Below are 23,094 nucleotides of genomic sequence, written 5' to 3' on the forward strand. Positions count from 1 at the left end.
GCGTTTCCAGGCATCCCATTGCATCAGTAGGCTTCTGAGGTCCGACCCTGCCCGTGGGCACGCAGACGGGGCTTTCCCTGTGGGAAGCACAGGCCAGGCACTTGTGCTCAGGGGAAGCCTCTGACTCATTGCATTTTACTGTGCTGCTGCCTTTACAAGCCCTGAGTAACGACACTTGGAGAACAATGAGGCTGTTATGTATGGCCACAAAATAAAAGAAGTTTACGCATTTACATGATAAAAAAAAGTTCCAAAGAATTTAATGTAGATATTATTTATACATATAATTTATAAGTAGGAATATGGCAGACAGTTGAATTAGTACATAAAGTTTTATTTAAAGTTTCCCCCCTACAAGCAAGCTTCATTTACACAGTCTAGTACTGTACAAAATTTACATTCTTTGTGTGACATAAGCAATTAGCATTTTCCTTGGTCATGCCTTCCTGAATGATAGAAAGATTTACAGACAGTCCTCAGAAATCTTTAAATTACCTCGGTAAAAAAAAGAACCACTTAAAAGGACAACAAATATCCTTTAAAAATGGTACATTTTAGTAGAGACAGGTGACAGTCAGTGTTCAATGGCAGACCTTACCCTGATCTTAAATGTCATTCAAGGTTTCCTCATTTAGTATCTTAACAGTTTCTCTTTTTATATATATTTATATTTATATACTTTCAACAGGAAAGGAAAAAAAAAGTCATGATTGCACCAAATATATTTTACAAGGGATCCCTTGGATCTGAACAATATAAATAAATACAAAACCAACTAAGATTGCACTATACAGTAGAAATGGATTGAGATTTCAGGATATACACTCCACCTTTATGAGTTCCTTAGTGATGCTCACTGGAAAACTCCCCAACGGCACATTCAAATATTAGCATCTTCAGATAATTATTTAGTTTAAACAATTTTTTTCCAGGCGTGCAGCTACCTCATCAGTTGGGTTATTGCATTTGTATGGTATCAGTCTTTACTGCATTACTCCAATTTTACAACTATGTAATTCTGCTGCAAGCAAGGGAGTTTCACTGCAATAAAACTGGACTGATGCCAGAGAGAAACAGTCCCATGGTATTTGTTCTCCATTAGTTATATTGCTCTCAAGCTTCAATATATAGTGTAATTTCTGTGTACATTCTCCTTCTTTCTATTTTGCAAAGCAAATAATGAATTCTCCTTCCCACCTATTGCCTCTGCAGCAGAAACCAACCTCCAGTAGTTGCCTGCTCCTTGCTTAATGCTCGAGCATTAAGTCCTATCGTGAAAGATATGTGCAGGCTTGAAAATGCAGGGTCTGAGTCTCCTTTGCCTTTCATCTGGTGCAGCCAGTTAAAACTAGGCAAATTAAAGGCCAGATTCTTAGCTGACATAAATCAAAGTACATCCATTGGCTTCAATGGAGCAATGTCAGTTTATACCAGCGAAGAGGACAGTCCTGAGGGTAATGGATGCAGCACCAGTAAACCACAACAGAAGAATTATGTGTCTACATTGCTGAGATGTAGATGATTATGTTAACTGCAAGGTGGTGAAGATTCAGGCTCAAATTTTGTCACTGATTTTGCAAAGCCAGGAAAGAAAGACGCAAGCTTAAAACATAGACAGCCTGATCTGTGCAAGCAAATAAGGGTTCATGAAGCGAGTCCCAAATGCTACTGGTCCCATGTGGTAGTATTTGGAACTTGCTTTGCAATGTGTAATCATGACACAGGCTATAAGGCAGTGGAAAGTCTAGCATCATATTTGGATCAATAGTAAAAATCAGAGTACATTTTAAGATCAACCACACAGGAGTATTTTAACTACTTATGACTGTCTTTCCAAAATTGTGCACAATCATTTAAGAGTCCAAAGTAACACATTTATAGTTAAATGTAATCTTCTTGTGTTTGGAAGCAATTAGCACGGATGCTCCTAGCTAACAGGTTAGTGAAAAGTAAGGGTTCTGGTGCTTCACTAAGTGGTCATAGAAATAACTTACTTTATGAACCCAGAATTTAAGGTGTAGGATGCAATTTCTGTTACACTAATGTAAAAACAGTCGTTCCGTTTGACTTCAGTGAAATGACTCTGACTTTACACAAGTGTGATTAGAAGAATTTGATCCTAATCCCTAAGCTGCTATTGCAAGAAGTGCTCCGTAAAGCATGGCTGTCATTGTAGTCTGCTTTCCACTGCACTTACATACGGGGACTTGGAAGGCAGAGAGTATTAGATGCCAAGCTGTGCAAAAAACTGAATGAGATCTTCTTTACCTTTTATAATCTTCTGATGCTGTGTTGCTTGCAGAGCATGTGAAGTAACTGTAGGTTAGGATTACAGAGGAGTAGACAATTCTGCAATGCAGTGTGAGCTTTTCACTATCTGAATTCTGAAGCATCATGAAAACAACATCCTTGTGACTTCAACACAGATCACATGCAGGTAGATACAATGCACAATACTGATCTTGTCTCTTCAGGCTGTATTTGAACATTTAGCCTTCATTTTTTAAAAGTTAAATTTGACGTGAGGAATATCTCTGCAGCAGGAAAAAGTTAAAATCAGTCTGGGAGGGCAATCTGTCATTGTGTAATGTTTGGTGTGTTTTAGCTGCTTGCTTCGTAAGAGATGGGACAACACTTGGTTTTTGTTTTCTTTTAGTTTGCTCCTAAAGCATAAATATGGAATAAGTGGTCAATTATGGTAGCTTTAACAGGAATCCTGTCCAAATAAAATATTTATGTCACCCGTCCTTATTTTCCCAAATGCAATCAGTGTTTTTATCAGTGCTCCTTGACTATCATTTGTTGTATGGTACGCAGGCTGGCAATATGACAGTTGAACAAGCAGGTCCTGCAAGTGGCTCAGCAACATCTCCTTCTAGTTCTGTCCAAGTCCCTTTCTCAGGACTGTAGCAAATAGTAGAAGATTTGTAGGCCCCCTGTAACAGAAGAAAAAGTCATATTAAATGTGACCTAAGTAAAATCCAAGTCACACATCAGCTTTAAAGATGAAAAGCCACTTTCCAAAGCGACTTGTAGTTTTGGGCTGTAACTTAAAAATCCTTCAAAAGGTTTGGTTTTCATACGGGCTGAGTGCTCAGCCTCTGTAAATCAGGGTCCTTTACAAGCACCTTATAAGCAGAGCTATAGCATACAGTCCCGTTAATCACTTTTGCCAAATTACATCTGGTTTTTATATTGCTCCAATCAGTGAATACAATCTGAAAGTAACTCATAAATAGAAATAGCACATAATAAATAGATAAATAGAAAAGCACAAAGGTGAAAAAAATACTCCATGTTCTCAACAAGTTGAAAATCAAACCAAAATCTGCCCCTGAAACTAATTCATCCCTTGTCTCCTCTCTGTCCCATCTGAGTAATACACACACTGACTGCAAGAGCTCAGAAAGAATGGAAGGGTCACTGCAGAAAGCAGGTACACACCATACTCCAGCTGTAGCCTCCTACAAGGTAAATACTGTCGTCAAGGACTGCACAGCCAGGCCCGCTGCGACCCTCCAAAATAGGAGTCTGGAGGATATTCCACTGGTCACCTTTTGGATCGTAGCATTCCACAAGCATTACATCAAGATGGGAGAAACCTGGATGAGGGCATTGAGAAAAGAGAACGTGCATTATGACATACTGTTTATTTGTTTTCCTGAAAAATTTATTAAATTACAGTTACAATTATATTATCACAATTATAACATCATTGTTAAACTTGCTTCTAGAAAATACTGCTATATAAGTTTAAGACATCTGTAACATTAATGTCTCATTACTTCAGTTCAAATAAATCCGTTGAAAGCTTTTACCATTAGTTCTGCAGTCTTCTACAAATTACAAGTACATATAAAGCCTGAACAGACCACAAAGTAACGCTCAGTAGTAACCTATCAATGATGAAAGCAGATTCAAGCAATAATCCTCCTCATCTATCAGAGCTAATGCAAATTTGAACATGCAGGAAAAGACTGTCCTGGCAGCCTTTCTCAAAGGCCAGCAGATCTAATCTATTCAAAAGTCAACAGATTAAATCTCGCTCAGAAATCAATGTCTAACGAGTCAAGGTAGAGCTTAGACAACAGATGCCACTTTGTTCCAGAGGGACAAGGTCCTTAGCGTGATGGATGTGATGTTCAGGACCAGTTTCAATTTTCAAGCTGATTTAAGCTGTACCCTAAGCACGCAGCTCTGATGTGACAAAGTCTTCAAGGTGACAGAAAATGTAACCAAATAAACCCGGTGGCCCCATCCTCCCCTGACAGATCAAAAAAGGCTCCATGCGACTGCTGCTTGGTAACCACCAAAGAGCAGATGGGTCTCGGCTCACGACTCTCAAGCTGTGATGTTTCGTATCGATTAAGTGAGCTGAACACAAAACACAGAACCCAGGAGTCCTGGTTCCTGCTCCAATATTTAGACATTTCCCTATCTCAGACGGACTTCTTTATCAGAGTACTGCAGCAAAATTATGGCTTTCTTAATACTTTGAGAGGCTTTACTTGACACTACTGTCTTCTCCAGCAATAGAAAAGAGAAATTAGATTTTCTGGAAAAGGGCATTTGGTGATATTGGTACTTCACAATGATGCTGCTTGTACAAGTACTATTTACGTCAGGAATGAAAAGCTGTGATGAAATAGTTTTTTGTTGCTGTGAAGTTTTCAAGAGGCCATAGAAGGCCCACAGCAGTGCATCCAGGATCTGTCAAAAGCTCTGTAATAAACTGCAGCATGCATGTGACTAGCTGTGATGCCGTAAACGCACTGCTGACACCAGTCTATAGATCCAGCTTCACAAAGGAGGGCTTTACCATGGAGCCCTGCTATTCCCCCCCAGTTGGAGAATTTGTAGCATTTCATCTGCACTCTCTCCTCCTTTTCCTTCCAGTTCTTCCTTTTGTTTCACCGTACAGAAGAAACCCGTTTTCCAAAAAGCCCTTCTTCTAGACAGCAGGTGGCCTTACAGAAGTCTGGATGTTAAATATCTCTCACAACAGCGAGCAACTCATACATAACAAAGGCACCGAGGGCAACAGTTGTAGAGGGAAAAATGTAATGTTTATTAGAAGTACCTTCTTTCCCAGAGGATAGTAGGTGAAACTGGGTGAGGAAAGAAGAAGGAAGGATGGAAACAGGCCTATGCAAACCAAAGCATCTGCTTTGGAGAGGTGTAGCATGTTAATTTTCACTTCAGCCAAAGGGAAAGCCAACACTGTGGAGCTCTGTAACCTTTACAAAATTTGCTGGACCCTGTAAGGTCCAGTCCAGGAACAGCCATCACAACTCAGGGTGGGAAGTGGAGGCACAGCAGCCCTGCACCTGGCTGCAGGGGTTTATGCAACTAGTACCATTAACCAAGGAAAATTTACATCTGGGACCTTGTCCCCTATGTGCTCCACAGGCACTCAGATCTTCAAAAGCAGCATATGGTTTCAGAGATTCACAGGGACTCAGGTACTGGAGTCATCCAGGCACAAGGTCTGGTCTTACTGGCAGTTAACATCACTTTTGCTTTTGCATTACAATTTTCTCTTTTGTTTTTGTGAGGCTTTTTTTTTTTTTTTTTTTAAGCATGAAAGGAGAAATAAAAAAAAAGGGAATATAAACTGTCAAATATTGTCAGGGGACAAAGGAGCAGGAGCTGTGCTTTTCGTCTAAGTGGCTGGATTAAGCAGAATCTGTTTAGCAGTAATAGCAACGGCATGTAGGTATTAAGACAAAAATACCAGATGCCTAAGCAGTAGTTATTTTAATATGAGACCTTTTCAAAAGATGAAAATGAGACCCCTAAAAAGAAGTATAATTAACAAGCTACATTTGATACTAAAAAAGGATCTAAAGAGTCTAGTCCTAATATTTAATGGCTGGAGGGGTTTTTTTTTCTTCATTAAATCAGGAGATTGTTTTTGTGCGTTGCTCTGAATAAAGCTCTCTCTAACTGCACATTTTGGAAAATGATTTACAGAGGAAAATATTGCCGGTACTTTCGGGTCAAAGAATAATCTGTTTGTTTCATTGAATTCTTGGTAATGACAAATTGTCCATGCCTTTGAGTAATGGAAGCTCCCATTTTTATTATCTAAAGCATTCATTACTCATCTATTTAATGTACTGTTATAATTTTAAAATAATTTGCATAAAGTGTTTTTAAAATTGCTGGCTCAAGTGTCCTGTTAAATTGTGTTGCCTGGCTTTTAATGTATTTAACAATGACTGTCTAACAAAATGTTCTTTATCAGGAGATGGGCGACAGTGAAATGCTTTTTCGCCATTAAAAATGTGACCTTTCAAATGGTTTCCTCCAATTGCATACAGTCGATCATTCATTACAGCCAAAGTGTGGATGGCTCGCTTTGTGTTCATGTCCTGTTTTCGGGCCCAGACGTCCATCACAGGGTCATAGCAGTACAGCCAGGGGACATATTCTCCATTGTGAACACCTCCTGCAAAGTAAATAGACTTCCGTTAATTAATGTAAATAAAGACATTGCGCTGCGGCAGGAATTCAGCTCTATGATTTTGGGCTCTGGGGTTTTTTTGATGTTGGTTTTGTTCAGGTTTATTTTTTTGTTATATAGCAGGAATTATAAAAGACACTGGCCTGAAATATATATCTTGCCATTGTGAACAGCTCCTGCATGGGCTGCCAAAGGTTGAGGTAATGAAGACACGTAACGCCACTCGTTTGTCTCCAGATTGTAACACTCCACACTGGACAGATAACCAGTCTCGTTTCTTCCACCGATTACATACAAATTCTTGTCAAGGCGACAGGCATAGAAACTGGCTCTCCTGGAAGACAGGGCAGAACAAAACAAAACAAGCCAACAACAAACCAATTAGCCACGTCAGCTGCGTTTTTCCTCTCTCCAGCTGGCTCCCTGAACTAAGATAGCTCCTTCAAACACTACTTCAGAGAGAAGTGTCCAGGAGCTTCACATACTTGCAGGTATCCTAGAAACTGGCTGCTTTGCTAATCAACTACATGCTCCACATCAAATGAATACTTCATTTTTTGGTGTCAAAACAATTAAGCACACATAAATCTGGTAGAAAATACCCCCTTTCAAACCTGTTTGTTGCTTTTTCACACCCGTGAAAGACAAAAAGGTGCTCATTAATGTTTGGGGCATTACCTTGTAAGGGTTATAACAACTCAGTAAGACAAAGTGAAAAATGAGGTAGATAATGTAACAATAATAAATTATCTTGACATTCACTTTCTTTATGGTCCTTCAAGGGTCATTGTTCCCAATTTACTAAGAGAACCACATCATCAAAATTTTTCTTCAATTATCATTTTTTTCTTCTTTCTGCAGTACTGCAAATAGAACAACTTTCCTTACACTAGGTACAATATTACATTTCCACCCGTTAACTCAAAAGAGGTCTGTCTCCATCCAACTAACTCTGACAAAAGTTTTAGCCACCTGTCTGCTTTCATGTGTAACTCAGGTATTCAGGAAAATAATTAATTTTTCTGTTCAGGACTGCTAGGCATGTATTAGTTCATCTTCCTCGTGCCTCCCAAATTAATGGTGTCGGTTGCTGAAGCAGACAATTTTTAGAGACCCTGTTTGGTGTAATCCACTTTCAGGGAAAGCTACCCGGATTATTCAGCAGCAGGAAGGTTAGCCAGGGTAGAGGCTTTTAATTTTAAGCTGCAATGATATGAGAAAGAAAACTGCAAAAGAGCACAGCTTGACTAGGATGAAGACCTGTACAAAATGTTGAATGACAAGTCTCAAACATAAAATTTTTTCCTGGGTGAAACCGGAGTGGTGTGCAAGCCAAGCAGGCACATCAGGCACGGCAAGGTCTAGCTCTGACAGCTCCTGCAAAGTGGGAACGCTGGAGTGTGGCTGCAGCTTGCCAAACCCCCTCTGTGGCTGACTCAATGCGCTGTGGTTCCTGCCCAGGCACATGAATTTGAATCTGGGAGCAGCTGTATATTGTGCTCTTGAATTGCACAGTAAATCTTGGGAGCTGGAGGGTCACCTGCACCATCAAGTGCTTGATCCTGCAGACCACTGCAAGGCATTCAGGATGAGCAGTAGTCCATGTACAGAGCACAATGCCCTGCAATTAACAGCTCTGGTATGTCCCAAATCCTCCCCAGGCTTTCCTATAGCCATCCCATGGCCCGGTGAGCTAGCAAAGCCCGGTGTGCCAGGTCTCTAACCGGCCATCTAGCCAGGCACGCAGTCAGGAGTATTTCCTTCAGTGAAGGCGCAAATAAGATCTCTCTCCTATACCCAGCTGCACATACACTTTAACATTTTGGAGACATTTCCCTCTTGGTTAAATGTGGTTGCGACTGGCTGGTGGTTTGTAAGTTGAAGGAGAGGTCAGGCAGACATGAAGATAGAGCCATGGAAACAGCAGGGCCGGCTGGGCATTCAGGGAGCAGATGTGATGCAACGCTGACTGTTTCTGGTCTTACTTTTTGGATTTGGTGCACAACTGACAGGGCTTGTTGAGTGGGAGTGGGAACACTACCATAGGGATAAGGCTACCAAAAAAAAAAGATGCAAATAGGAGGACAGCAATAATGCTAAGTGCCTCCAGCTCAACTGATGAATTAAATAAGACCATTTAATTTATCTGTCAATGGGCAGATACAAGCTGATGGCATATATTGCTCTGCATGGTCAGGCAGCAAATTGTGCATCTATGTTTTCAGCCTGATTTTCTATGGAAACAAAGCTTATTTGATTACACTGTATGTGTACCCATGTCTGCCAGACCGTTGTCTCCTCAACAAAAACCTGCTGGCTGATTTCACCCTGATTTGACAGAGGGTATAGATGTTAGAGGCAATCAAGTGCCTATATGAGTATGTGACAGGCCAGAGGCAAGACAGACCATAGCAGCCCCAAAAGTAGGAAAAGCTGCAGAGGTCACATCCTGTTAGACATCAGAGAGCCTGCGCGGGCAGGCACACGTTCTCCGAACCTTCTGTGTCGGGCAGCTGCAAGGCACAAACCCACAGGGTGCCTGTTGTCAATGCTTGGGGTGCTCATCTGTCCTCGTGCACCTCCACTGACAAACCCATCAACAAACTGCTCTCAGCGTGGGTTTTTTTTAGTTCAAATTGCAGGCATTACTATTTTAAGTGGGATTTCATTGACATTATTCTGTATGTGTACTCCTGGTTTCATCCACACAGTGTCACTGTAAGGAGCAAAAATGAAAGCGTCGGCAAGCTTCACTCTTCTGCTTGGATGTGAATGTTCAGTCAGCAGCTTCTGTCAAAAATACTTTAAGCTTTTTGGTTTTTTTACTTTTCAGTAATACAGTGTGTAGGGTGCACACTGTTAACTGATGACTTTTTAAACTGCTGTAAAATAAGATTCAGATTAAAATATAATACAGCAATCTTTGCATGACAAATTTCCCCACAAAACTGGGAAGACACTATCCATTCTAATCAAATAACTGGAATGTACCTCAGGATCTGAACATGAACCATAAGGCAATTATTTTGTGTTTTTCTTCAGGACTTGCAAGTATTTGATGTTCATCGGTCTCTGAAATGCTTCTCCTTCACATCCCTTCACTCAACAAGCAACCCAACTAACTTCTTGTAAGTACACACACATAAGAGGGAAGAATTTCTTTCTGATTTCCACAGATGACTAATTTATGCCCTGAAATAAGAAATACAACTACCAGTCTGATATTTAAAACTACCAATGCTATTACTGATCATCGCAATATCTCGACCTGATTTCAGAGTCACTTTTAGAGTGCATGCTTTGCTTTTTAAAAGCTAAAGTTATCTTAATAAAGGTTAACATTACTATTATTAAAGTGAAAGACTAAACCCAAATTTGAAATAATTTTATCTCTTTTCCTGCAGCTTCTTTTCTCAGTTCACCTGGCCTCAGCGAGGATGCTGACCTGCTCACTTCCACTTGTGCTTCTTCAGGCCCTGGTACAACGCCATGCTTTTTGCTAGTCTTTAAATAAAACCTTTTAACTCAGAATGAAAGAAAAAACATGTTTTAACTGTTATTATGTTCCACACACCTTGTCCAGCTCTGGGCTGAGCTGGCAAGATGCAACAGTACTGACTGAGGTATCCAGCGGAGGCTCATGCCACAAGTTCAGATACATCTGCTACAGAGACATGGTAGGCATGTTAGTCTAATTGAACTGCTCTCCAAAAAGCATCCCATTGTTATTGCATCATCAGGCAAATGTGTATTTCAAAAGCTGATGAGTCGTTTGTTGCTTCTCTAAACAATGCACGCCCGAAAATAGTACATTTCAAAAGCATGTATTTTTGAGATGTTCTTCAATTGAAAAGAAACCAGACTTGGCTTTAAAGAAAATACACTGATGGCTCTGAAGCCATAACGGGATTAGACTTTTCTTTATAGTTCATACAGTAAAATCAATCAGATATGGATTTTAGCATATGGAGAAAAGTTTACTCATCAAGTATTTCATACAGATTTTGAACTTGAGAATATACTGCCTGTGAATGAGACCCACATTTACCTGGCAGTCATTTCAAAGAAGCTATTACAGTCTATGCAGCCAATTATTCTCAGACTAAAATTCCTAAGTAGTTTTTGACTTGATGGACCATAATGACTCAGAAAAACCCATTAAACAGTCTGTCTTGCCAATGGTGCCTGCATTATGCCAGCAGAGACAGGGCGTGCCCCTGTACTCCTAGGGGGTGAAAAATAGCCTGTTGACTTTAATGGGAACTTTATCTGACTAAAGGAGCTGGGAAAGCAGACTGCATAGAAGCTCTCTCTTGTTCATATGATCTTCTAAAAACTGGGCCGGATTCTGCCTCTAAAGTCTGCAACAACTCTGAGGAAGTCATTAAGGATGAGCAAATAAACCATTAAAAACATGTTAGAAAGTCATTTGAAAATCCCTCTTTTCCAACAATAGCCTCAATGCTTAGGAGCCTTTATCGAAAAAATAATGAGCAAGCCTATGAGTTATGTATCCTGAACAAAACAGGTGACAATCAGCATTGTCATAATAAAGCATCTTGCAGAAGCAACTACGTGTGAGTGGACCATTACATTTTAATAACAGTGTAAAGCACTGAGATGCTAATACGTTACAGTTTACTACCGGGCAGCTGCTAAGCCATCACAACGTGCAGCAGAGTTCCTAACTCTTGGTTGAAGGCAGCAGCTTCCACGAGCCCAAGGCAAGTCATGTTCAGCACCTGCAATTATAAACTGATTTTCTAGTGAAACACAAGTGGCCACTGTGGAGGTGGAACAACTCCTGCTGTCTGCTTTCTCTAACCCTCAACTATCTACTTCTTCCTTTTGAGCCAAATAAACCCAACTGTTCAGCCAGCCACGCATGCCCCTCAAGAGCTTTGCTTGCAGATACCCAGGGGGCCCAATGAGGACACAGATTAGGCTCCACAGCAGAGCTTCAGGCTCCGTACAAACACTAGTCAGCCTCCTGGTTCACTGAGGATGACCGGCATGCTGATGCACAATCTCCTGTACAGCTCCTGTTTCCCCTGCAGCAACACCCGAGCTGGTGGTGACTCAGTCTGAGGAGCTGACCCAGAGGGGAAGGGGGTCCCCCTGTTTTAAGGTAAGTAACCCTGTTGTGGGGTCGGCCCACAGTGCTGGCAGGAGGGAGGGAGAAGCCAGAGACTGTGATGAATTGTGATCCTCTTCTCATCTCTATTTATATGGCTAATTTTATATGGTTAATTTTATCAGTTCACTCTGCTCCAACAGGGACTCTCCTCAGATCTGTTCCACTTGTGCTTTTTCATGCAGTGGTGCAGTGCAGTATTTTTGGTGATAAGTATCACACACGGGTCTGCGCACGGATGTAGGTCAATCAAACTGAATCCTGAACAAAGGCCCTCCAAAAAGTCTACAGTCATGACATTTTATCTCTGAAAATTTGGAAGGACAGCCATACTTCCATGCATCTCGTAATACACACCTTGAATCACAAGGTTGCACTGAGTTCAATATATTTATGACTGCCAGACACCTAAACTCCGGGGGCAACCAACAGAAAAAGAGCTATAATAGTGACAGCACGTGGAATAAGGAAAAGTGTCTTAGGAAGCTGGTGTGAGATCTCTTGTACACTAGATCCATGAGAAGACAGATGTTGAACTGAAGGATGGACACTAAATGCTCTTTCATTAAACAACATTATAACATTGGATCTTTTGCCTTTGAGATTCTTCTTAGGAAACAAAAAGTTCATGGTTATTTTGCATGCGTTAGCACTGGAAGATTTGGCATGTGGAGTTTCAATTTGGAAAGTTTAAAAAAAATAGGAGAAAAATGGGATGCAACTGCATGCTGCAGTTTTATCTCAGTATTTTCAATGCTTCTGTAGGGCTCCTTACTCACAGAACTAAGACAAACTTCAGCTGCTCCTAGGATGATAAAACATACATTGAACAACACATAGTAGTAGGTTTTTACCTCTCTTGCATGGGTGGAAGTTGTATCCAGCTGTTAAACCTGGGATCGTATCGGCTAACAAAGTTTGTACTGTGCTTCCCTGTAAAGATAGATTATTTTGACACTCAGCTGTTTGTTTCATGTATTCAACATCATGATTGTAATATATATATTACATATACTTCACAAGTTGACAGCTTTTATGAAGGGTTCCCCCTTTTACAACAATGTATGATTACACTATGTGTACAGTAATAATTCAACAAATGGGGCACTGCAAGGTTTGAATTAGCAATTGTTAGCAGTAAAAGCAGATAAGAGATTATTCCTGCTCTCTGTAATAAGATCCTGAAAACGTGTATTTAAATTTACTTACAGATGCTGCGGTACTTTCACAGCCACAATAAATCACAGCACTAAATAAAATTACTGCCCAAAAGAGGGCATCCCCACAGTATTTTTATGACTAGAGTATTTCGCGTCAGGTAAAAAAAGCAAGGGGAGAACATGAGCTTTTCTTTCTCCTCACATCATCTCTATGTGGAACATGGTAAAAAAACCTTGTGCAAATAACCAGGAGCTGCATAAGCCATCAGCATGGGGTATGCAGTGTTTGCATTAGATGGTTTATTTTATCATGTACTTTGTGTTACGTTAGAAGGAATTACACATGTGTATCGAAGGGGGAATACACTCTTAAGAGTTTTATTCCAAGTGTGTTAGCTAAAATATGAAACATGAGCAACATACACCAGCTAACTACCTTATCCCTGCTGTCAAGCCCAAGAACTGTATTCACATCTTCACGATATTAAGATTTCACCTTATTTTACATGCAGATTGACATCAAAGCAAGAAAACTGAAGCAAGAGAGTGTATGGCAATTTCCTGTAACACCTGAGACTTCAACAGATGAGGATCTCGGAAACAGAAACCTTTGTTTATCTATGTGTGACTAAAAAATTGAATTAGAGGCTTCACAGGCCAGCAGAATAACCCAACTGCATATGTCACAGTTACATAAATGGTCACTGGGTATTCTACAAGGTGAATATTTTTGCATCGGAAAAGCCTCGCTTTGCTTCTTTCATTCCACACTTACTTCAGCATGTGTATATAGACCATCAAGACTGCAGAGAAGAATAACGACACAGCTAGAATTTGTATTCGTAATAATTTAAATCATGTCCTACAAGGAAACAGAGAATGAAACCATGTTGACCACTCCATCCGGGAGCAAACTCATTCCCTTGCTATGTATAAGCCTGTTCTATGTGAGAAGGGAAAAGCAGAAGACTGATGAACAATGCAGCATTTCCTTTCAAATCCAGCGTAGTGCCTAATGAGGACCAAAGCCCTTAATGCTGAGCACCACTCAAACACATCTCAAGACATACGGTGAGATCCCCATACACTAAGGGCAACTGGTTGTTTTGCCTCTGGGTTTAGTGAGGTGAGGCTTTGCTCTTGGTCCCTGTCTGAATTCCTTTAGTCTATACAGACAATTCAGAAGAAGAGGCGTTGAGACCTATAGATTCAATAAACAGTAAAACAGTAACAGCAGGCATCTGACTGGCTCTAGGTCTCACCATTTAGGACATTTATTCATCTATTTGTATTTCAAAAAGCAGGATTTCAAAACAATATAAGTATTGATCATAACTTTGGACTTCTGGTAGGAGGTTTAAATGCTGCTCTATTCATTGCATCTTTCAGAGTTATTGGGGACTTCAACCATGACTGGTCATATAGCAGCTTTTTAATTGTTGTCATACAAACCTATGATTTAGGGACCTTGGCCTCCTAACATAACATGTGTCACACACATATTCACTACAAATACCATGTATGTAGAAGACTGTATAGTACAGGGTAGAAAGAGAAGGGTTTAGTAAGCCTAGAGTGGGAATACAGGATACAAATCTGGTCATTTCACAGGAAGGGAGACGAAGTTAAAACTAGAACAAGCACAAAGAAGAGCTACTATGGGGACAGAAGGAACAGGAAGTTTACCTTACGGCAGGAGACAAAGAACTTGGCTTGTTGCATCTATGAAAACAAAAGCTGAAAGGGAATAGGAGCGCTCTCTGTAATACATCAGAGGAAGAAATCTCCAGGAGGGGAAAAACTATTAAGCTAAAGGCCAACTTTGGCATGAGAACAAGGTGATTTAGACAGTCAAAGAATACATTTTACTGGGAATTAGAATAAGGCTCCTAGTCATTTAGAGCAATTGGATTCTGTAACAGCTTTCCAACAGGAGTAGTGGGGGCTAAGAATCGAACTGCTTTTCAAATGGAGCTTATAAAATTTACAAAATGGGACTCTACAATGCCTGTGATAGCAAGAAAAAGACTTGATGACCCACTTAAGTTGCCTGGTGTAACTGGTTTGACTCCAGTTTAATTTGGGACTTCAGTTTGAAAGAGAACTGTATCTACTATTTTGCCTCCTCATCAGTCAGGAGGTTACACATGTTAGGAAGCAGCTGTCAGAACGCAGAAACCATGACAAGTGATCAGAAATCAGGATTAGCAAATCAAGATGATGGGATGAAAGGAGGCAGATGCTGCTCTCTGCTCTCTACAAGAAGGTCTCTGCAGCCATACCAGAAGCTGAAGGGCTCTGAAGGTTATGAAGGTTGGTCTTAAATCCATGCCAGTGTTCTGCAACCTGGTCTCACCATCATTTACTTGTGCAGGGATCCCTTGTGACGGGAAAGGCATAGCCATAGGAGGATGTAAAAAAGTGAGAAAAAAATGTCTCCCATGGTCTCTAGGTTGTCAGGAAGTCAAGGAGCAGCATGGAGACGGCATAAGCTCCTAGGGGTCCACCCAGCTTCTCAAGAATATGCCAGTCTGATGGCTAAAGAAATGTATGGTGCTTCTTCCATTGCCCCCATCTCAAGGATAATTCTTTCTACTGGAAAAACACCCGGCACATTCTCATTCAAACTGAAAGCCTTGAAGTGCTCTGGCAAGACAGTTCCAGCTAAGTCCATCTGAAGCCCCTTCTGTGCAGTGAGAACAGAATACAAGAGTCTTTACTTAAATTCAAGTGGGTACATGGGACCAGTTCCCATGCACATTTAGAATCAGTTCCAAGAAAGAACTAGCCCAGCAATAGCACAGGATGCAGTTCATGATTTTAAGTCCACTTTTTCTGACAAGATCGATCTATTTCTCTTGGGGTAAACTTGTAAAGAGATCAGTATCAACAATGCTCTTTTATTCCTACCTTCTCTACAGAAAAATCACAGCACTGGTATTCACAGAACAAGGAACCTGTTAGACATCTTCAGTGACATCTTCAGCTCAGGAGTGAGTCACCTTCAGCTAGGTGACTTAGACCTAAGGTACTATCCGTCTCACGAACAGCTGTGTTTGACTGCTACCTCAGATGCAGGATATGTACCCCTTCTAGCATCTCTCCATCACCTTGTGACTCAGTTTCCACATCTTTAAATCGTGGGTAATTATACTTCTTTTCTTTTATCCTTCATGTGGCATGTCCATTTAATTATAACTGTCTGGAATAAGGTCTGCCTCTTATTAGCCATACGCCTACCACTGAGCACAACAGTGCCCTCAGTTGTTGGATGTGGCGGATGCTCCTAACAATAATTGTCATTAATGACACCACACTATCACCTGTTTAATATAAAGCAGACTCAGCATTAGAACTGAAGGGCTCTTCTCCCAAGACATTTAGTGATATTTTTAACTACACCGGAAATATGCTTACAGGGTGGACTGGATTGTTTGTCTCAGGTTTTAGGAACTGAACAGATGTAACAATTTTCTATAATTTGGTTTAGTGCAGATGCCGAAATGGGGCATTCACAATAAAATATATGCAGTATATGTAATTTCAGCTGGATCCTCTGGTGTTTTAGAGTAAAAATGTGTACCTGCAAGCTGTTTTATGGTTTCTCGGTCATAATTATCTCTGTTACGCAGACTGCTACAACTACAACTCTTTCTTCGTGTGCAAGCTTTTTAACAATGTCTTGACAATTTTGTGAATTTTGCAAGGCATGGTATTCTCCTTTTGCTTTGCTCAGAAGCCTGTTAAATTGTTTAATTTCTCTTTGCGGTAAATTTATGAAGTAATCAAATCAAAGAAGGTAGCAGCAGACAATCTACATGAGAAGATCTTGCACAAGACTAAAAAAAGGACCAGTTTAAGAATCTTGCGAATCTAGATAATTAACAACTTTAGCTGCAAGTATCTGGTTTGACAATAGAAAAGAAGCATTCATCTACTGCAATTGCATTATTATATTATGACTAGAAGGAGACTGGAAATGAAGGTTAAAATTCTTAACAGCTGCTGCCTGGTGAATGCACTTGAAAGAGTCTGTTCTGCTGCCTGTGGCATTTCTCAAGGAATGTGGAAGCTGATGAATGACAGAGATGCTAATGCTAAAGTATCAGATATTTATTACATCAATATCTAAAAGTAGCCTTTACTAGGTTCAACAATTAGGCTGAGGGCCCTCAAAATCCCTTGCTACTGACTACATCAGCTGACCTAACGGACAGACAGAGGAAGGCAGATGCTGCCTGTGCCTTTTAATATTCTATACATACCATTAGGGTTCCATTGGTCTTCTCCTCCCAGCACGAACAAGAAATTTTCCACTTCCACAACACAGTGATGGGCACTGTTATATGGCATAACTGCAAGTAAAGCAAGAATTCTTTGTCAGTTCATGACACTTGTTCCATCAAATATTTCCAGAGGTACAAAATGCAACATTGGGATTACATTGGTATTAAATAATAGGGGAATGCATCACCCCAAGCATGTTTGTCCACTGAATTAGCAGCAAAGCCACTTATTAGCAACCTTATGTTATCCAAGCTTGCAAATAATTGAGGAAAAAAGCTGGAATTCTCGTCCCTCAGTGCCCCCTCCCACCTGCCCAACTGCCGTATACACTGCTCTAGAAACAACCGGTGTAAAGGGGTGTCTGATCTTTCCCTGAAAATAAGCAGATGTTAGGAATCATAGTTGCATTAAAAAAACCTCAGCCCAGCTTTATTCTGCTGGTAATGTTTCCACAAGAAGAGTCAGTGTGTTCAGTAGCTTTCTATTACACAGCAATGAACAAGCTGCATTTCCATACAGTTTTAAGTTTTTAAATTAAAGTCCTGCTGATTTAATGCCTTTTCCAAATGTATACGCTTAATTTCCTGTACAATGTCATTAGCAGCACAATCACACATTTTCTATTCATCTAATCAGGAAGCCCTTTGTTAACAAAGATCAAAACTGTGGCATTAGGTTTGCAATATCCCTCTTTTTTTGGAGGTGTTGGGATTACTATGGACCAACTACAGTCAGAATAATCTATTTTTTTTTAAATTTACATTTTCCACTGCAAATGCTAAGACACAAAAATAAGGACTTATACATACATAATATGCTCATATTATTGCGGTGTGCCATACAGCACTATTGTTATATATATGGTAAATGTAAACTTACACAGCATTAGTTATACCACAAAGTAGTTTTGGCCCAGTGACACCAGTAGGAAAAATGATGTCCTTGTTCAGCTCATCATATGGGCACCTTAAATCTAGGTGAGGACAAATGGGGAGGTGATGTGCATGTACAGGCAGGGAACTTATTGCTTGACACGGATCAACAGAGCACTTAGGAAACCAGTGCAGTGGGAAATCAATATGACTCAGGGCCAGCTCTTACTTTGTGCTCTTTTGCCAATGCCAAAAAAAAAAAAAAGAAAAAAAAAGAGGCAGCCTATCTCACACTTGGATTATTTTGGGTGATATATCTCTCATTTCATTTGTTTTATTATCTTTTATTTTTCTCAGAATGCAGCTGTGCAGTACAGCATATGCAAATAATAATAATAAGAAATGTGCACAGCTTTTTATTTAGGACACATTTTCTTAAAGATCAAGTGGGCTCATTTAGGCTTCTTGCTCAAGTTTTTGCCAAGGCAATGATGAATAAGTAAGATACATTTTTAGTTTCTACTAAAGGTCAAATATAATTTTCATAGTCTGTGCTCTTACAAGTCATGTAGCAGTTCTTAAATTGGGCAGCCAGGTACAGGGAAAGTTCATTAATTAAGGTTATTTGTTACTAGTACACTTTATATAACTGGGAAGTAATCCTATACTAAGCACTGCATAAGATTTTATACTATCTACAGATTCCCATAGTGGGATGAAAGAATGAAAATATTTTTGTTATCTTCTTAGCTCCCATATCATGTTTATCTCATTCGTTAATCTCAGACGTTTTCCCATTTTAAAATTCTCTCTCTCAAAACCCCAGCCCTTTCCTTGATTTTGTGGATGCTTGTACTACAGAATGAATCTGAGTCTCCCACAGGAAATTTGCTGTCTTCTTTAGATGCTTCTTGGGACCCCTCCTCTCAAGAAGAGACTCCCCAGGATCAGTCCGCAGAGGCTTCAATTCTTACCTCACCCAATGCTCTATTATGGTTTCAAATTATGTCCAAGCCAGTGGCTGTACTCTCAACCAGGCTCTTCCTTTGGTCAGTCTGGAGAGATCTAGCATTTATCAGAAAAACTGTCTGCAGACAGCACACATGCATATGTTTCACATTGTGTTCTCATTTTTACAAACACTTTTGTTTATTTATCCACCATATTGACATGAACAGGGCCAGTAGAGGAAGAAATTGTATTTTAAGCTTTTCTGCTGTTCCCATGCATATAAACTATGCAGTAAGACTCCCACACTTATGATGATAATTAAACCTTGAAAACCAAGGGCTTAATCCTGGCTCCTACTTAACTTGATGGCAACATTCCCACTGATATGGGATTGGGCCCAAATGACCCGAACTACCATCCGTAACTCACAGGAAAGCTAAATGGAAGCTTCCCTTAGAAAGGAAGGTAGTATTTGGGCTTCAGAAGGAAAGGTGACTGCAATAAAACACTGCAGACCTTTACTATGACCTTTGTTTCTCACAGAGCTTTGGGGAAAACTCTGTTCTTGGTCTCATGAATCTGCTCACGGGGCTGGAGGGGGCTGGACAAGACAAGGAGGATGGAGTAACACTGGACATCAAAGAGGGAGGGAGTTTTGGCACTGAAATTGTGAAATCGCCAACATTGCAGTCTTTCCTCCTGACCATTTTCAGGACCCTCAGAATCATGAGTTAACACACAGAAATAAAAACTATGGGAATAAACAATATTTTTTTTACTGCTATAAAACACCCCCTTCAAAGCACCAGAAAACTGTAATTCCTACGAACACACAACCATATAGGACCTAACTTTTCATAGATACAGTCAAAATTAAATAGCCATGCACATGCTAAATTCAGACTCTAGTAGGATCAATCTTCTCAAACTCACTGGGTTTGCCAGGGTGTAACAGGAAGAATTTGGCCCACCACACAGTCTGCCCAGGCTGCTGCTTTCATTAATTTTATATGAGCCTTTGTCTGCTGTTTTGCTTTAATAACGTGAAAATCCCATCAACCCAGTCCCCATTCAACTCGGTGGAACACCTGCCTGCCCCACAAAAAGGGTATTTGAAGAGAAGTTTGTACGCCACGCTCAAACACAGCCCGGTGTGAGTTTTTAGCGTGTCAGTCAGTGAGTTAGAGGGAAAGGGTAAGGAGAAGCTAATCAGGATGAAATGAGATTAAAGGCTGTCTAATTTTACAGCAACTGTGATCCATCAGCCACTGTGAAAGTGACAGTGGAAATGAATGATGGAGACAGACAGGTGGGGCTGTACATTTCACTGATTTATCCTCAAATGCACTGGGCCTTATTTTATTGAGTGAACATGACCGCATTTATCATGACTGTCATCTAAACCCACTTCCCTCCATTTAAAAAGGTCACTTTACTAGGAGGGAGTAGGATAGAGGCACTTTCAAAACAGATTTAAAATTTAATAACACATGTTTATAAAACCCTGTGCAAGAATTCTCAACTTCATTGAAGACTGATTTAAAAGAAAGGAGAAAAGACTATTAGAAGAAGATGAAAAAAAGCCATGGTCATCTGAGAAACATGCTTAGCTACCAAGGTGATAGATGCCAGCGAGCAATGTGAGATGGACAGATATAAACAGCTTAGTTGGAGTGGGCAGAAACCACCTCCTCTAAGCTCCTGCCCCTCACACACACTTCCCAAAGCTCAGGAAGCCCATGGTCAGCAAACTTGTGCTTTCTTGGACCAAAAGCACAAACCAGTCCAAGCAGCCCTATAGAGGGCAACAGCCCCACCAGCCCCCTTTCCCATGCAATTTATGTATGATCGCTAGCAGACCCTGGGTAAGGTGCGAGGCAATTTCTCAGGTACAGATAGGTAACATGCAGAGCTTTCTAGGTCAGACCTAAATGGGTGATAAAGGCAGTGGGGTCTAAGACCACAGTGGTGGTTGCTAAGAAACACTTCACTAGGCAAACATCAGTGACATTGTGCGGGAGGTGAACCTCATGGACGTTCTTCAGACGCAGAAGCAGCTGGAAGACACAGCAGTACACTGCACATCAGCTGTCCCAGGCCAAACCACCTCACATACACCAAACCCTAGTTAATGAAAGGCACCAGATAACGTTCTGGGACTTACTTTCAAAAACAGAATTTACAACTTATAGCCAAACATTCACGAAACCAAACACTCTCAACCATAATGCCTATGAGGTCAGATAGACATAATGATGCTCCAAAGGCACCTCCAACTTTTTTGGGGGTGACAGTCACATACCTCATCCATCTAACAAACAATAATGTGTGCCTTTGGTCTTAGCCAGTTTTGCACAGTTTCTGACAACAATTGCTTACATTTAGGAAACGGCATCTGGTTGTTCTCCACACATTAATCAAGGCATCATCAGTTCCTCCTCCTTACAACCCACCTTCCCCTATCTATCGTCACTTCTACACTAACTAGCAGGGAAGAAGAGGGATCTTAAGACAGAAGGAGGGATGAGCTGTGGTCCCAGGAGAGCTGAAAGCTGTGGTACAGCCCATAGCCATTCCCCTGTTCAGATAAAAAGTAATTTCAGAATCTGCACAGAGGTGCTGTGAGGAAAGCCAAGAAACCTCTTCCTCAGCTATTACATGGCTTGAGCATAGCCCCTTCAAGACTCGGTAGACACGCAGAAGTCACGCTTATCATCTCTAATGACCTGTGCAGATGACGCAAAAGAGGAGTCTGTTTCCAGAACCAGGATGTCATTACCAGAGGACATACGGAGTCAATAATGACCTTCCACAATATTAACAGCCTAACCTGTGGGCTACAGAACATTCAGCTACTGCTACTTGAAAACTGGTTATTTCCACGGGTCTCCAGAGGGCAGAGTAACGAGATGTCTGCTTCCAGTACAGAAGGCATCTAGAAACTCACTTTAGGAGACTGTGATTTGCTCATGGCAGACACACAATATTCACTTCATTCCCAAATCTCTCCCCAGATTGCTGGCCAGACCACAGCTGGTGCAACTGTTTGTTGAGAAGAGAATATCAGATACCGTTTACCTTTCTTTGGTTCACACATCATTTGTAGGAAGACTATGCATCTATTATGTATGTTACTTGTTATTTCTCACAAAGGAGGTTATATAAATAAACGCTAGGATTCCTCTGTGAATTGTTCACTTCAATTGTTTGTTATTTAATAACTGTGGGGAAAGACTGACCACAATAAGTATGAAATTCTAGCCTTGGTGAATTTTTGACATTGACTTTACAGGCATCAGGTTTTCACCCACTGGTATTTTCTGCTCAAAAGATAACGAAACAAAGTTAAAAGAGGAGAATAATCAACTGTAGATGGCAAATACCTCTGTTAACATTCCTATGGCCAAACTGCACCCTGCCACCACAAATTCCAGCAAATACTGTGAAGTATTTTTTCTAGTAACACACCAATCTTGAGTCTGAGCTCAACTCGGTGGGGGAAGCCTGGGACAATCCAAATGCAGTCACCATAATCCTAACATGGTCAGCATGAAGCACTGTGCCTTGAAGTCACTTCTGAGAACAAATAATTGGTATAGCTCTGGTCCAGCTGCATCACAGAGAACTCCATCAGCTCTGCTAGAAACTTCACAACCTCTTCATCCCCATGCCAGTCTTTTGGCAACTCCATTCAAGCCATCCCAGGTGGGATGGGCACAAGGCAGCTGAGTTCATCTAGGACACAGCCCCTACTTCAGCTGAGGCTGCAGGTAAGCGAAGGGAAAATGCTACCCCAAACCTACCTTCGATTCAAGGTAACAGAAACACTAAGAAAGAGTTACATGAGTAGATGAAAGTCCCTGAAATAATTCACAACATAGTGAATGGTATTTCATATAATTAAGATATTTAATATTAATTTTTTCCACATTATGAAGATATTTCTTATTAATGAAAATATCAATTTTTCCATTCAAATGTCAGGAGTTATTCTTTTGATACATTCTCTAGAATAACACCACCTAGGCTGTTTGAGCAGTGTTCTAATTTTAATGGACTAAATTTTTCATATGTGAGCATCTAAAATAAGACACCTTGAAGTTCATTTTTCAGGGCACTTGAAGATGCCCTGCCAAAACTTAATGTTCTCAACACCATCAAAATAGTAATTCAAGTACCAGGAAATAAGTGTCTTCCTGTTGACACATCTTCCATGATGGACAA

The 23,094-nt window shown here is 40.6% G+C and overlaps 1 protein-coding gene across 1 annotated transcript; it reads right to left on the reverse strand.

The window, feature by feature from the left end:
• Positions 1-234: 234 nt before the first annotated feature.
• On the reverse strand, positions 235-17,118 carry KLHL14 (kelch-like family member 14). Its single transcript, XM_010078428.1, has 6 exons — positions 17,026-17,118; positions 12,455-12,533; positions 6,610-6,800; positions 6,293-6,451; positions 3,445-3,602; positions 235-2,936 (listed from the first exon to the last, which is right to left on the reverse strand). The coding sequence occupies exons 1-6, from the start codon at positions 17,111-17,113 to the stop codon at positions 2,796-2,798; spliced, it is 816 nt and encodes a 271-aa protein (XP_010076730.1). The 5' UTR covers positions 17,114-17,118; the 3' UTR covers positions 235-2,795.
• Positions 17,119-23,094: the final 5,976 nt, after the last annotated feature.

Source organism: Pterocles gutturalis, unplaced genomic scaffold, assembly GCF_000699245.1.
Source record: "Pterocles gutturalis isolate BGI_N339 unplaced genomic scaffold, ASM69924v1 scaffold983, whole genome shotgun sequence".
Classification (NCBI taxonomy): domain Eukaryota; kingdom Metazoa; phylum Chordata; class Aves; order Pterocliformes; family Pteroclidae; genus Pterocles; species Pterocles gutturalis.